General features: G+C 35.4%; 1 protein-coding gene across 5 annotated transcripts in view; it reads right to left on the bottom strand.

Annotated features, from left to right (window-relative positions):
• Positions 1-16680, bottom strand: part of LOC134542041 (mismatch repair endonuclease PMS2-like) — a 71796-nt gene extending 55116 nt beyond the window's left edge. The window contains exons 1-7 of one of the 5 annotated variants that reach the window (XM_063385892.1): positions 16575-16680; positions 12266-12425; positions 9843-10048; positions 5128-5267; positions 3315-3420; positions 2228-2428; positions 290-454 (exon numbers count right to left, since the gene is read on the bottom strand). In XM_063385892.1, the coding sequence (XP_063241962.1) occupies positions 290-454; positions 2228-2428; positions 3315-3420; positions 5128-5267; positions 9843-10048; positions 12266-12425; positions 16575-16664 (1068 nt within the window). In that variant the 5' untranslated portion in view covers positions 16665-16680. The other 4 variants (XM_063385901.1, XM_063385908.1, XM_063385927.1 and 1 more) reach the window with 4 other exon arrangements.
• Positions 16681-17230: the final 550 nt, after the last annotated feature.

Below are 17230 nucleotides of genomic sequence, written 5' to 3' on the forward strand. Positions count from 1 at the left end.
TTCATACAAAATAAAAACAATAACACTGAAATCTCCTGTTTTAAAACAAAATTGGCCTGAAAATAAAACTGTAAAATCTTGTCTCTAGTAGTGTCAGAACTTTTCATCCATGTTCCACATTAACCACAAAATAATTTGAGTGGAAAGCTTTGAGTAGAAATATTAAAAAGAAACAAAAAAAACTGCTATCCGTGGGAGGAAAATTGAATTGCCAATATAAAAAATACTTCAAGGAGAAAATAGGCACTCCCTTGATAAAAAAAAAACTTTATATACAATATTTTCTCACCTTGACAATGAATACCATAAGTTTCTCGCAGTCAATAAAAACTTGTCTCTTATCTGGTGTGATATTGACATCCACGTTCTGTCGAGAGGTTTTTATGTTGAGGAAAACAAAAGGGTACTGGTGTCTGTTGAACTGGTGGAATACATCATTTACACATCTCATAACCTGGAAAAAAAAAATTATTTATCTAAGTCTTTAATGTGACAAACACAAAACATTTAGATCTTTTGAAATAGACCCATATTCCAGAATTTTTCAATATATTATAAACATTCTGAGTGTATACGCTTATACTTTTGCAAATCATATTTTTGTCTTAAGACTATGCGATACTTTTTTTATATATCTATTATAGTATAATACTGCAATTTTTAAACATTTTGCATAGTGGTCATCATTCACCAATATAGTATATTGTCACCTGTTCACTAGGAGATGACGGTCAAGTGAATAAATACACAAAATATGATTTGTGGATACTTTAATGTGGTAAATACGTAGTTTAGCGGTATTTAAAAACAAAAAAAAAAAGTTAAAAATGCGAAAATACTTTGATTATATGCTCTTTAACTTCCTCTTTTCATTAAATCCGGCGGAGATAAGAAATTCCAAATACTTTAGGAGATATAGAATTTTTTAATTTTCATAGTTGGGCGATATTTGTTAAAAAAAAATTTAAAAATTCAGAAAATACTTTTATTCTACGCTCTTTACTTCCTCTTTTCATTGAAACCCGGCGGAGATAAGAAATTCCAAATACTTTAGGAGATATTGAACTTTTTAATTTTCATCACAATACCTGTGCATTCATGCGGCATACACCATTGTTTCTTGTTTACGAGTATGAATATTTTTTTTTTTCACGACGTAGATGAACGACTACATCATTTTCTACTAATGGCAAAGGAATTGTACCCGCCTCTACTTAGGTGAGTTTTTAACGTTTCAAATTTTAATGTTTTATTTGTTGTTTGGATATTGTTGCACAAGTAATAAGTAAAAAAAAAAAAACCTGAGTTCCTACTGTTCATCCTTTGTCCCGGTTTGTTTGGTCAGGTTAGTTACATTATAAATACTTTAAAACTAAACAACCATTAAAATTAATTGACATTATTTTTAATGTCCGCTTAGTTTGAAAGTATATTTATAATGTAACTGACCTGACCTAATCGACCATTTTAATTAATTAGGCATTCACGAACACACGGCAAAAGAAAAAAATTGCAACGGTCGAATGATAGCACAGGTCTTGTACTGCAAAATAAGAACGGCGATATCTCCTAAAGTATTTGGAATTTCTTATCTCCACCGGGTTTAATGAAAAGAGGAAGTGAAAGAGCATATAATAAAAGTATTTTCAGATTTTTAACATTTTTTTTCGCAAATACCGCTAAACTACATATTTACCTTTAATGTTTTGACATTGACGAGGTCATTTGAGACGGTAACCCATGAGGTACAGTACAGGAAAATTTCGTAAAACATATAGACCACGGAATACAGTAAAGAACCCTCCCAGCATTTGCAAGAAATGATTGAGAAACCATGGGAAACTATAATACTAATGGCTGCACTGGGATTACAACCCGGAACCTCTGCAAAGCAAATCCAGTGTTTTGTTGCTATGCCACCACACATTTACTTCTTACTTGTTGACATTTCCCTGCTCATAATTTCTTTTTCTCTTGTCTCTTGAAATGTATTATGCTTTACCAATAAAATGCACACATTCAGTACAAAATCTGAACATGTTAGTAGTACAATACTTAAATTTCTGTGATCATTTTATTAGCTTCCTAGCGGTAAATGGTGTTGTTCAAATATTGATGTTTCAACAAGGAAGAAAGATTTATCTTGCAGATATGACAGTTGGCTGTACTCATTAAGCAGGACTCTATAAACTGAAATGACATATAAACACAGTGCTTGTGAGCGTACCTTGGCCGGCTCACACGGTCGGGAGTTGACGTAGAAGAACTGCCTGTCGGGGGCACCGCGGCCCTGGCCGTGTGCACAGGACGTCACGTGGCCTTCTAGCCGGAACAAGTCCCTCTTGCCGGCCAGCTGGGGCGACAAGCCCAAGTCCATGAGCGCAGCCTCTGAGGGTAAGTCCTCGGGAATATTCATGAGATTTTGCAACTGTAATAAAATATATTCAATAATATTATTATTATGGTAGTTACTTCAAACTACTAATTAACCTCTGGTTCTTGGGTCCTAAGGGGCCGTGATCCCTAGGACTCATGTGACGAGGGTCGTTGATTCAGTTCCATTACCGCAGCATGGCTCGTATTCATGAGCACTAAGTCGCTACCCTAGTGGTTCCGAGCCCAACATAATTTCAGAGGTCCTGTCACCTTCAGCTTCTATGCATAATTTATGTGATGGGCATACTATTTGTTCACACACATTAGAATAAAAATTTTCATAACAGATTAATGTTTTTAACAATTTCATAGCGATGTATGATGTGCATTGACACATCATTCCATGACTGGGATTCTAACCCAGGACACTCACACCAAAGTTCCTGTCAATGTTTAAACTACAAAGAAGTTTTACTGGAGGAGAGATTCACCACTATAAAATCAAAATCTCTCATGCTTTATCACTTCTTAGAATATTTAAATTTACCAAAGAGGGTTTTTAACATAATTACATACTGTATAAATTTGTGAAAAATAACTATCATGGAACATAAGCCACAGGGTTTCATTACTCCTGTTCTAGTTGTGTGCCGTAAGAATCAAAAGTAAACAAATTTATCACTAAAATGTTATTTACAGTGGGGATGCACCTACTACCAATCCTCAAGTTCTTAGGGGTGCGGTCAACAAATCGCACTTACCAGTAGTTCTGGTACAGCATATTGTCCATATGTCCATTTAATTTTTTTTACAAAGAAATGTGTTACTAATGAGGCTGACGTATACAAACATGGTGTTTGTTTCAGTATATTTTAATATTTTAAGTAAACAACAAAGCTTAACTCCAAGCAATGAAAGGAATTCACCGTGGTGCATACCTGCTTAGTTCCAAATACTGATGCTATGTTCTCCCGCACAGTCTGAGCACCATGTGTAGAGAACAGTGTCGTTTTTCCTTTTTGTGTATGGTTAGAACATGAAATTCTACAACACAACAACACATTAGTACAAAACATTTGTTTGGACTAACAAGGAGAGGATCAGAGTCAGGTCTCACCGATTTGGCTTAAACTGTGTGAGTAGAAGCAGGTAGGTGGCCCTTTCAACGTCCTAAAATATCTCACCTGATTGGGCCCTAAGAAGCGAGAAAAAGCTCTTTAAATATTTTAAAGTCATGTTGAGGGATATTTTTTTAATGGATTGTCAAGTCAGTGGCATGGCGCAGTGGTCAAGCTCATTGTCTACCAGCATTGTCGGCTCTAGTTCGATAACCACTGGTACTGTTTTTTTTTTCTAATTCCTCACAATATAAAACTATTAATTACAGAATTCAAATATATTTAAACAGGTAAATGCATATACTGAAAATCAATATATTCAATTTAATCATGTTTACAGTAAATTAGTTAATATATTTAAACAGGAATTATTTCAATGAAAAATTTTTTAATTGTATTTACTGTAGAGCGTGGTTTGTGATTTTAACTTTTGTCCTTCAATATCAATGTTTAGCATCTTTTTGTTGTCATTTTACCCCTATTTGATGTTTTCTTCTTTATTCTCTTTCATGCGTTTAGAGCACATGGCTTTGGCAGTTGTTTCAAATCCCCTATAGTCGGCAAATACTATAACTTTTTTTCCTACAGTTGTAACAGTCTCTAAACCTGTGAAAATTATCTTGTCACGTGTCTGCAGTGATATGTCAAAAGTATTACTTGATTAAAAAATTGAAAAAAAGTTATGTTTATTCTAATAATAAATAAAAAGCAGCATTATTAATTGCTCGAATTTTCTTCTTTTATTCAAAACCTAACCCATTTATGTAATTAAACTGTTTAAGTATATTTAAATTCTGTAATTAATAGTATAACATTGTGAAAAATAAAAAAAATTAAAATTAAAAAGGTAATAGTGGGTATTGAACCTGAGCCAGCATTTTCCCAGACAATGTGCTTGACCACTGCACCATGCTGCTGACTTGACAATTCATGAAATATAATTCCTCCAACTCTACTTTAAAATCTATAGAGCTTTTTCTCATGCTAAAAGGGGCATTTACCTGCTTCTACTTACACAGTTTAAGCCAAATCAGTGAGCCTTGACTAAGACCCTGCCCGTATAAGTATGTATGTCAACAGTTAAAAAAAAACTGAAAATAACACCACAGCGTACAAATGGATATTGTTACTTAAGTGCAAATACAAACATTTTCAAATCAACCCTTGACCATGAAATAAAGCATGAGCAGTACTGATTGAATGAATGTGTCAACGTAAGTAGTTTTAACCGTTTATTAAAATAACATTTTTTCAATGAATTATTACAGAAATCAATTAAGGACTACTATTTGCTCACTCACACTATGATAAAAATTTCCATAATAATAACAGATTAATGTTTTCAACAATTTCATATCAATGTGTGATCAACACAGACACCTGATGCCATGCCTCGGATTCTAACCCAGGACCCTCACACCAAAGTTTCTGTCAATGTTTATACTATGAAGTAGTTTTGACTGGAGAACAAATATTTTTTAGAGATTTGTTTTACATAACAAGATTAACCAAGTAGGATTTTTAGTGTGTTCACTGTCTTTTAAAATGTATTTATTTACTTATAAATTTGTGACATGCCCACCAACAACTGGGGAAATTTTGGAGGTGGGAAAAAAAATTAACACAAACATACTTGACTCCTGTTGAAACCAAGCAATAACCATAGAGTAGTTGAACCATTTTAGCAAATTCTTTCTGAAGATTCCGGTGAAATTCTTTTTGCCTCACGGGCAAAGTGCAGAAAATGTTGGCTAGAATAACCGTGGTTCCAACCTGAAAAAATAAAATAAAGCACAGCCATTAAATACAAGACTTCTCTAATTCAAATTTACTCATTATATATTTATTTATTTTTTTTGCTGCACACTTTTAAAATTTAAAAATTACAAAAAAAGGTATTACACTCATTCAACATGTTCCGCAGTAAACAAAGAAAATTCATGCATGTTTGAAGAACTCAATACTTATTGCTACTATTCTTATATGACAGGTCGTCCTATGCAACAGTACTTACATCACTGTTTGATTGAGATGGTTTTCTTAAATTATTGTTTCTTAACTCTTGTATCCAGACTCACTTCCTCTACATGTTGTTCTGTACACCAATCCCTCACTTAGCATGACTAATGTGTTCCTAAAAATGTTCGTGTTATCCAAAATCGCGTATTCTGAAGCATTATTCTCCATAAATACTGTGTTTTCTCGTATAATCGTCGCACATTTTATTCTAAAATCAAGTTTGAAAAGTAGGGGTATGACGATTATGCGAAAAAAATTTTTTTGTTAGGTAAAGTTATTCATAAAAACAAAACCTGATCATGGAAAGTACATTTATTTAAAAAAAGGTGGAGTATACAAGAGCACGCCAAACAATCTATATTAATAATTCCTTAAACAAAAACCTTTCTTCAACTTTAAATAGAAAAACCAAAACTCTAACGTGAACGCAAGCCACTTGAATCTGACGTGAACTTACGTGTCGTAGTACACACTTGCCACGAAAGAATGCGGGCTATAAAATGTAGTTAACTCGGCACCTGACAGAGAGCGCACGTTGCATCCAATTGGCGACATGTCGATATTCGACTACGTGTGTGCGCTCTATACGGGAAGCAACATAACCAAACATGAATGATGCGCTGGTTACATTTTTATAAGCAGTACGCCGCGGTAACGCAGACAATCAGATAAAGGAAATACCGTTTAAAAACGTCTTTAAAAAAAATTTACACGTCAGACAACTTTGTATTTCCTTAATTAAATAAATAAGTGGTAATGACCGAAATTAAATTTTAGATTATACCTACACCGCGGCGACGCATACGATCAGATAAAGGAAATAACGTTTAAAAACGTCTTTATAAGAAAATTTACATGTCAAACAACTTCGTATTTTTCCGTTAATTTATTAAGTAAGTGGCAATGACCGAATAAATATTAGATTTCTACTTTAAAATACATTGTTTTATACGGAAAAGATATCTACAAAAAGCACTCAGCATCTACTAGTGGGACCAAAAACATCATGCGACGTTTACGCTAGAAGTTTTTTATCCCAATTTTGACAGCCTATAATATGGTTGCGACGATTACGCGCGTGCGACGATTATGCGATAAAACACGGTAGCAAGATTAATTTACTTAATGTGTTCCAAAATATGTAGGAAAATATTCTTTATATAATATAAATGTGTAGAATAACACTCAATGATAAATATGTCACACCATTTATCTTTATAAATCTACCATCAAATACTTTGTATGTCAAATACGGCACCCCATAATAGGAGATAGTTATCGTCAGTCGGCTGGTTGGCTTGCCCACCTGGGCGTGACCTTCAATTCACATGGCGTACCTTTCCACAAACTTTCCAAACCATCCTTTATTGGCAGTGAAACTGATATTACTCTATGGATATTTTAATTTTAATTTTTTTTTTTAAATTCAAGTGCTTATATGTGTATCACTGCTTGATTCACACCAATCCTGTCAGGTCCGTGATTTTTGAAGTGAAAACTTCTTTAGCCGCGTTGAGCGATTTTTGGTAGGAGCAAAACTTATGGGTTCGCGTCAACGACATGCTAGTGACACGTTGCGCCAGACTGGCGATGCGCAGCGGCCTGTGTGCAAGTATACACATACATATATTTTTTCATAGCACCAGTCATTTAACAACCTTTTCTATGTGAATCATCTGTTCATTTCTGTTCCGGTATCTAATGTCAAATATATTCCTACTACAGTAGAGCACCCCTCAACCGGAATCATTGGGGGGAGGTCTATTCCGGTTATGGGAAAATTCCGGGTAAGGGGAGTTGCGGTAGGGCCGGCCTCCGAGCCGGATGAATGACCTTCATTGTTCATTCTAGCAAGCTGGAAAGCGGGTGTTTCTTATCTCTGTGGGTGGGTGCGTGCGTGCGTGCGTGCGTGAGCGAAGAGGAAGATGTAGAGGGTTCGGGGGAGGTAGTAGGACAACAGCTGCAGTGTTGTGTTACTTCTGTGTTGACGTGCTAGTGATTCACACTTCCTGGAGAGTGTATAGTCACTGCCACGCACAGTTTACATTTCACATACACAAGAATAACACTTCAAGCATCTCGTTTAAAAACACAGAGATAGAGAAATACAGATAAATGTAGACTGTTTAACCATATATTAATGTATAAATATATACATAATACATATTTGTACACTAAATTATTGTCTACAAACTGAAAGCATCACACGTTGGAAGTAAATGTTACTGGCTATCACGTGTGTCAGCGTGTGTACTCTCGGGCCGGCTGGAATTTTCCGTTTACTTGACATAGTGAAACAATAAAATTAAACTACTTACAGCATAAACATCTTTATAGTAATTCACGTCCGACGCGAAAAACAGCGGTGTATTTACGCAATGCGCGGGAAAGACTGGCTATAATTAGCTCTCTGACAGACGTGCGCGCGTGCGCCTACAAGACATGTATAGTCAGGCAAAAGCAAAAACTCCTCGTTCCAGTGCGGAAATGTTTTAATTTTTTTTTGGAAAATTAGTTCCGGATATCGGGAGTTCCGTTTGTGGGAATTACGGTTGAGGGGTGCTCTACTGTAGTACAATCAGACTTATATAAACGTTTGATAGAGTCCTTATTTTGTACGATTGTGCGCACAGTTGACCTGCTTAAAATTAAAGTGTGACCAACATAAAAGTTTGGCCGTTCTGCATGCCATCATACCTCTAGTTTTGTCTCAAATACTTGAACATGATGCATTTTGCTCTCACTTGGAAGCCATGATTGCACTATGATTCCAACTGCAGGTGCTTACGCACGTACAGTTACCAGCAGATGAATGGGCAGATGTTGCAAGTTCTCTGTCACTGGTTAGACTGAAATTCAGCACAAGGCCCAGTCTGTGGCCTGGCGACTACTGTACAGCACGGCGGCATACGCACTGGCGTAAAAACATTTGGTCCTTTACACTCCATAGCCACAACTGAACTTGCCATAGCCGATGTTTGTACAACAGCCAATAGCGTAGTCAGACCTGCGCGCACATCTCTCAAATTTACAGACGTGCTATTCAATACTAGGGCAGTAAAAGTAACATTGTGCTAAGTGAATTCGTGCAATCTAAAGAAGTGCTAAGTGAGGGATTGGTGTATCACTAAACTTTATTTTATGACATGGTCTATTTTTCTATGCTGCAGAAATTAAAAGCAGTAAATTATGGTTTTTTTTAATACAAAACTTATGGTCGGCAGTTCCAGGAACCGACACTGCCCCTCATAATCCCCTAAGGGCTTAGTGGGCAAAAGAAAACCCTCTCCCCATTCTTCATGGCTATCAAGTCCTGGATTTACCAGAGGATGAGCAAAAGAACAGCAGGCTTACTTTAGAGCTCCTCTATATTCATAAAATGTCACCTAGATATCTTAAGACAGCAAGTGGATGGGCACGGTTGTGCTACTTTCATGTCCAATACCAAGTGGATTCACATCTTATTCCAAAGCACAAATTTATCTTCCAGTTTTCATTATCAAAAAGCTGATATGTCTAATATTTTTGAAACTATGAAAATATTAAGTGGACATGTACAATTAATACCAAAATTAGTAAAGCACCAAGCTGTTTTTAAATATGTACCATGTATAATACAGTAAATGCTTCAGTTTTCCTTTAAAAGATATTCTACGAAATCTTCTACACATATTACATTTAGCAGTATTTACTGAGTTTACCACTGTACACAGGAACGACATTCTCGCATGGTCCGTTACATTGTGAAGCAGGAAAACCACAATGACTTGCAATAAAATGCTGTGAACGTCACATAATGAAGTAATATCATGAAGCATGTTGGTTGTATTTCAGTTTTTTTTTAACAAGAAGAAAATTTATGGCCAATGTCTTTCTTTTAGTCGAAGAAAAATCTTACTCTACATCAGATAAAATGAATAACAGCTACAATTGTTTAAAGTTAGCAATTTGTACCTCACTACACCCTAAATATATTTTTAATTTTAATTATGTAAAGGTGAAATTTTATTTATATAGTTATAACTAAAGAACTATAAATACAAGAATACAAGACTATAAAGGGCACTAAACCATTCAAATTCTATGAAATAATATGCAATAACTGTGTCTCAAATAATCCTCAGTTTCTTTATCATGAATTAATGAACTAGGTTTGAATTTCAGTTGACTTTGGATAAAGAAGGAAACAATGAAATGGAAGATTGAAGGAATGATTCGATAGGAGCAATGGTACTGAACCGCTGTGGCCCATCATAAGGTAAATGAACAGATAAACAAGGACCAGTGGACAGCCCAGCTAGAGACAGCTTCGTGCCTACAGTAAGGTACCTGTCTAGGGTGCGGCTTGCAGGAGGTGATGAGGCCCCTGTGGTCGAACTCCAGTCTGGAGCCGCATGCCGCAGATGCATGGCATGTCAACACAGACATTTCACTGACGGCACACAAGGAGCTGAGGGCTTCACCGCGGAAACCAAATGTTTCGACGCACGTCAGGTCAGAAAACTCTTGCAGTTTAGAAGTATAATGCTTCATGGCTAGGGGAAGAAAAAGGAAAAAGAAACAATTTTCAAAAAAGCTAGAATTTTTAGTAGAAACTAATGTCAAAGCCAATATGCAATTCAAGTTTCAATCCTCAAATTTACCAATACATATAATGTAGTTATGAATTATGGAATGTCTTGGCTCCCCTCATAAACAGCACCAAATATGTACAGCAGATAAAATGGTCCCTGATTGGCTGCACAGCCCAACCAATTTTAGTAAGCAGCTCACTCCTGGTCAAGTCTATATAAAGACAGGAAAGCAAGACAGACTCAGGAATACTTTTTGCTACTTTCTTATCTGTTAGTGCCTGAATATGTGACTGCAATGTGCACCAAAACTGCAGTACTAATGAGTGAAGTCCAGACATGACTACAGCCCAGAATAATTAAGCCTAATGAGTAATGACAATGACTGCAAAAGCATGTGAACTACCCTTCTGCTACTCTTAAAGAGTATTAGCACTAAGCTATACTTAGTTTTCCAAGGGGAAGAAGAAAATATTTATTTGTAGAAATTGATTCAGGACAGTGGGAGATCCTATTGAGGGAGAGGGGAGACACAGGGTGATAAGTTAGAAAAAATAATACTTCAATATAAGCACAAGTAACAAAAAAATTAATGTTATCCAAGTAACACAAGAACTATGCAGATATTGTTTTTGTCTCCTTCAACCTGTTTTTGTGGGCAAGAAAATTCTTTAGTAGAACATGGTATCTCTTTAAGTAAGTGCCATTCTCAAGTGCACCTCAATGGATATGCTTTACATTCCTATACAAATTGACATTGCATTTTATAGGTTTGCACTGAGTCGAATTGCAGGTTTCTATTTTATTTTTTATTCTAATTTTAAAAAAAGTTTCAAGGGCAAAATGTTTGACAGTGAACTATGTAATTTCTGTGTAATTACCTAACGTAAGTTGCAAATGTCAGCATACCAATTTAATGATTGCAGGAATTATAGCATTAGAAAACTGTGGTTATGTAGTCATTAATGTATGTTGTTTTAGTTGTTTTAGCAGTAATGTAAATATGAATACTTTTTAAATGTTATGATTTGCTAAATTTAAAAAAAAAAAAAGTACATACTATTGTATAACATTTGTATAGAAATTGATACTACTCTTTAAAATTTTAATCAGTATATTTCTACTTGCAAAAGACCACCACGATGAAGTTTTTATAAGTGCTGTTTCATATTAGTACCTAGGTACTAATTCTTTCTTATTTGTCGAGAAAGGATTGTGAATTTTGTTATTGGTGTTTGGATTTTTGTAAATAAATGTCATTAAATGTCAAAACATTGCTTCACAAACATAAATTTAAAATGCCTATAAATATAAATTTAACCTATTATGAGGTGAAAAACTAAATAAAATTTGTTGAATATTGTTTAATAAACATTTATGCTGTACCTATACTTTTTCTGAGTCTCCAAGCAGTTGACAGTTGTTCACGGTTTTTCTTTTCTTCCCCCGATTATCAATTAAAACATAATTAGTTCCACCCCTGATTCACAATATAATTTTTTAGGTCTACATTCTAATATATAATTTCCTGTTTTGAATATTAATTTTACAAACAAAACATTAAGATATTTAACAGTATTATTACTGAAGTTATTTATTATGATGTCTTTATGGAACATTTTATACTTTCACTCAGATATCCAATAGCAATCTAGTAATAAAACTCACATTAAATTAAGAGATGTTTACTGAAATCTGCTTCTATTGGAGCATAATTTGAAGACCCTTTACTTCTATACGAATTTATTGTTTTACAAATACCTCCTTGATTTAATTTGTTTTTTGGATAATTATTCCATATCATGTATCCAAGTTTATCTATAAATTATGATGGCATGATCGTGTGTATATTGATCCTATTGTACAAGATGGTTGCTGTTTTAATTAAGTAAATTGAAAGATCCTGGCCAAACAAAAAAATTGAATGTCACAATACAAACTAATTATGTCAGGTCTTGAAGGAAATTTTTTCTTCGAATTCAACTAACAAACCTAACAACTGTTATACATCACATTTTTGTAACCTCCAGGATCTTTTGACATACTAGGTAAATAAAAACAGCAAGCATCTTGTACAACACGATCAATGAATACAGGATCATGCCATCAGGAGGAAGGGATAGTCTTGGATATATGTGACGTGGAACTTTTACCGTTTAGTTGTACAAAAGTTCGTCATACCAAGACCCTGGAAGTCATGCTCCTGCACGCCACAGCCATTATCAGTGACTTCAATCAACTGGCTGCCATGTTCCTTGAGACGAACCTCTACAGCTGTCGCCCCGGCGTCCAGGCTGTTTTCCACTAGTTCCTTCACTGCTGTGGCCAGGTTCAGAACTACCTGCAACAATTGTCACAGTAGATCAACTCTTACATGACGGCATGGCATAGATCCGGGCACCTTCCCTCCTAAAATTAAGAAGCCTCTCACCGAGGGGCCAGCTTGCATTTGCAAAATTGTGACTGTGAAACAGGTTTGATAAACATAAATGTCAAACTATTTTTTATTGAAAACTTTCAGTATATTTTAAATGTTTTCTGCATATTGTAAGCATATAGGCCAGAATATAGGCAGTGTACATCACACAAGCACCCATCCAGTGATGACTTGTGTCTGTTAAAACCCACGTGCAAAACACTCAGGCCGCACGGGCCCCCACCCCTTGGAATTCCCATGCCCCCCCCCCCCCTTAAGAATCCTACCTATACTAGGCGCAATATAACTCCGAGCTTGAGCTACGTCACACATGAGGAGTAGGGACTGCAACACGTGTGGGGAGTCGGGTGGATGAGGAGGGGGTATAAGCATATACGGCGACCTTTCACAGCAGGTAGAGAAAAGCAGAAAACATTGACCACTTACCACTGACGTTCCAAGCACTACCTCAGTTCTTCAACGCCACTGACTGTTCCATCCGAAGAGTCTGATGTGTAAACATCACAGCTGTCACTGTTTGCATCACCTAACTGAACAATCACTTTATCAATTTCAATGTCAAAATGCACATCCTTATCCCAGTATTCGTTCTCGAGTGTCTTGACGTGATTGCAAATCGGTATCCAATCTTCTGGACCCATTCGGTTAAATATCTCCTCGCAAAGTTTTTTTACATTTATTAATTGTTCGGTGAGCCATTTTTCATAATTATCTTTATTCATGTTTTTGTGATAATCCCCTGTTGCCTGGTGCGACTTCCACATTGCAAGAGCATTTGGGATAAAACCTTTCTCGCCACCTGCGTGAATCATTATTAATCTTTGACCCTTCGCGACAGGCACTAGTAAACCATTTGAAGACATGTCACGCCACATTTTATTTTTTACATGAGACGACAATATGTACGACTCATCCATGTATATAATTGTGCGTTCATCGTTTCTATATTGACGCATACTCTTGAGATATTCTATACGTTTTTGCCGAATATCTGATTTTTCTATTAAAAGTAAGCGCTGCGATTTGGTTTTTTACCACCTGAATCCTAGCTTCTTCAAAGTGGTCCTTAAGGTTGTATTGCTACCTTGGTAATTTATGTAATTTTTTAGTTTACGTCGTACAGTTTTGACAGTCGGCACACTTTTTCAAGTCAGTAAAAATTGTACACAGTACGTCGTACCACAGCTTCATCAAAGGTGTCAAGTTCGTGTTGTACATGTTTTCTTTCGCTTCCTGTTGGGCGTCTCGAAAGATGTTCCTTCACCAGTTTCATTCCTCCTTGCCTCCCTTTTAATTGTTTGTACAGTCATGCGAGACACACCCGTCGCCTTAGCTGTTCTCAGCTGTGCTTTCTCTAGTGAAATGGAGGGTTCCTGCAATCTCGCTTCATTTTCCATAAACTGCAGAACGTTATAGACGATTTCCCACGCCTGCTAGTACAGTTTTTTACTCTTTAACTTTTGACAACACTGTAGGCATTATATATATAAAGTTGTACTTTACTGAAGTACTGCACTACATATGTAACACTGGCTCTGAACAAAAGTGATACACTACATGCACACAAACCTCAGATCCAAACTGTAAACGAAAACGTTTAGTAAGTACCACGGATGTGTTAACGAATGTATTCGTCGGATTTCACCGAAGGACTAAGTTTTCACTCTGAGCAGTAGTGTGTAGCCCCTGTTATCAAGTTACGCATTATCGCTGGTTGCCGCGCCACGTCTGCCTTCCCCAATGTCGTGACTCACATACACACGATTTTCTAACCGTCACCCAGGCTCGGAGTTATGTTGCGTCTACTGTACTTTCATAAATAGTTTGACTCAGGGTTGCCAGATTGAGAAATCTATCACCAATTGAGTTAGTGTGAGAGAAAAAATGCAACTAAAAACAAAGCCAATGTAAAATGTCCAATTCTGCATATTTTCTTAATGAACTGGCAATGTTTGGGCTGCTAGAATTTTCTCTTGACTACCTATGTGATTTTAGCCAAAGTGGTTGATATCAAACTCTTAAAACCAATTTTGCTCAGCATTAAAATGAAAAATTTATAAATTGAATTAACATTTGTGTTTGGGAAACTTCGAAAGTTGTTTACCCTGTCTGGCAATAACATAGCTATTCATGCAAGTGTTTACTTACTATTGAAATCATTAAGCACTATATGAATGTAAAAAACATCTTATAGTGTCTCAAAATTCTAGAGAAGAGCTCCTCTAAAAAATAAAAACTTTGAAAATATATTTTTCAGTAATACTTGCCCCAAAAACACAGTTAAATATTTTAATTAGACGAACATATGTAGTGATCAAAAACACAATTTTTGGAATTCTATTACTTTTTTTTACAGAAAAGCAGAGACGGTAAATATGTAGGGTAACGGTATATGCAAAAAAAATGCTAAAAATCCGAAAATACTTTTATTTTATGCTCTTTCACTTCCTCTTTTCAAATCAACCGGCGGAGATAAGAAATTCCAAATACTTTAGGAGATATGGAATTTTTTAATTTTGAACATGTAGAGTAGCAGTATTTGCGAGAAAAAAATTCTAAAAATCTGAAATTACTTTTATTATATGCTCTTTCACTTCCTCTTTTCATTAAAACCGGTGGAGATAAGAAATTCCAAATACTTTAGGAGATATCGAATTTTTAAATTTTCTTCACAATACCTGTGAATTCAGGCGGCCACCATTGTTTCTTGTTTACGAGACGAGTATGATTTTTTTTTTTTCCGCGACGTAGGTGAATGACTACATTGTTGCTTGTTTAGGAGTATCTATTAAAATCTGAAAATACTTTTATTATAGTTATGTTATGTTAGGTTAGCTACATTAAAACACTTTAAAACACTATGGACGGTTAGTTAGCTTAGTATAGCTACATTAAAATAAACAGAGAAATATAATAATATTAATAAATAAACCCGAGGTTGGCCGAAGGTAAATTGTTTGGGTGTAATCGGGAATGGCAGAACTTATGTGCATCTTGATTTACCGTTCGTGAATGCCTAATTAATTAAAATGGTCGATTAGGTCAGGTCAGTTACATTATTAATACTTTCAAACTAAGCAGACATTAAAAATAATATAAATTAATTTTAATGGTTGTTTAGTTTTAAAGTATTTATAATGTAGCTGACCTGACCCAACAAACCGGGACAAAGGATGAACGGTAGGAACTCACCTAATAATTTTTTTTACTTATTACTTGCGCAACAAATAAAATATTAAAATTTGAAACGTTAAAAACTCACCTACGTTAGAGGCGGGTACAATTCTTTTGCCATTAGTAGAAAATGATGTAGTCGTTCTACCTACGTCGCGAAAATAAAAAAATCATAAACGTAAACAAGCAACAATGGTCGGTATTGTGATGGAAAATAAAAATTTGATATTTCCTAAAGTATTTGGAATTTCTTATCTCCGCCGGGTTTATTGAAAAGAGGAAGTGACAGAGCATAGAATAAAAGTATTTTCGGATTTTTAGCATTTTTTTTCGCATATACCGCGACTCTACATATTTACCGCAGAGGTAATTCCAATTTACCAAAATCGCCTACATATGTATAATGAATTTTTACAATTTAGGTTATAAAAAAATTAAAGAACTAATTTATGGCCTTATATTTATTCCGTTACAAAACTTGGTCTACATTATTATGGTTCACATTAATGATGAACGCTGGCACAGTACCTTTCCTTCTTTACTCAAGATTCAAATTCAATTGCTTTCGTCTTATGTGGATGTCATCCGCCTAGTATACAAAACATAGCCCATTAAATGTAAAATATTAAAAGCATTAAAATTATTCTCCTTCCATTATAAATAAAAACAAGTACATAAAGAAAGATTTTATTGTTTTACTCCTGAAGTTGATTGGAATCTCTCAACTAAACTTAATGAACATATTATTACTATTTGAAAATATTTAAAACGGCTACGCGCCATAACATGCAAATTAACTTACAAAAATATTTCAATTAAGGCAACCCCAATAATATAACTTATGAGCGATACACAAAGAATAAATATGTATTTGGTTACCTGCCCTGAGCAAATTTTGTGAACAGAATCTTTATTTAACACGCCAATGCTATTAGGTTTTGCAGACGTTGCCGGCAATACATCATCCATTTTTTTTTTTTTTTTTTTTTTTGTAAATTTTGACGGTAACCGGTAAACAATTAATTTCTGGCTTCCATTCTTTTGTCAGGCTGTACGTTTGTTCGAGAAGGGGGCGTCTTTTGCACTTTTGAAAGCTAAAAGAACACTTTCTTTGTAGAATATCAGACTGTGCCGGAAATGAGGCAATTCGACACTTTTTTTTAATTTTTATTATAATTTTAAATTATTTTTGGAAATTTTATTTTTATTATAATCTGGTTACTAAAGGGGTGATTTACTCTTTGTTAGGCCGGTGTACGCCACGTAGTTAAACTTTGTGCCAGTGGACCGAAGCTCCTTTCTCAGGGACCTATCTGATATTTTGCTATTCTAATGTGGACGTGGGCAGCCCGGTTGAAATTTCTCTCGCCTGCAGTCACGTCCCGGGTTTGTAATATTAATTCCCTGCATGACCAAGATCGCATAGAGCAGCTTCTGGCCCGCAAGCTGCTACTTCTTAGAGGCCTGCTGAGACTAGCTAGTCTCGGCACGAACGAGTCTCCAGTGGACCTCCATTCCCAGCCTAGTGGCGTTTT

Source organism: Bacillus rossius, chromosome 1 (assembly GCF_032445375.1).
Source record: "Bacillus rossius redtenbacheri isolate Brsri chromosome 1, Brsri_v3, whole genome shotgun sequence".
Taxonomy (NCBI): domain Eukaryota; kingdom Metazoa; phylum Arthropoda; class Insecta; order Phasmatodea; family Bacillidae; genus Bacillus; species Bacillus rossius.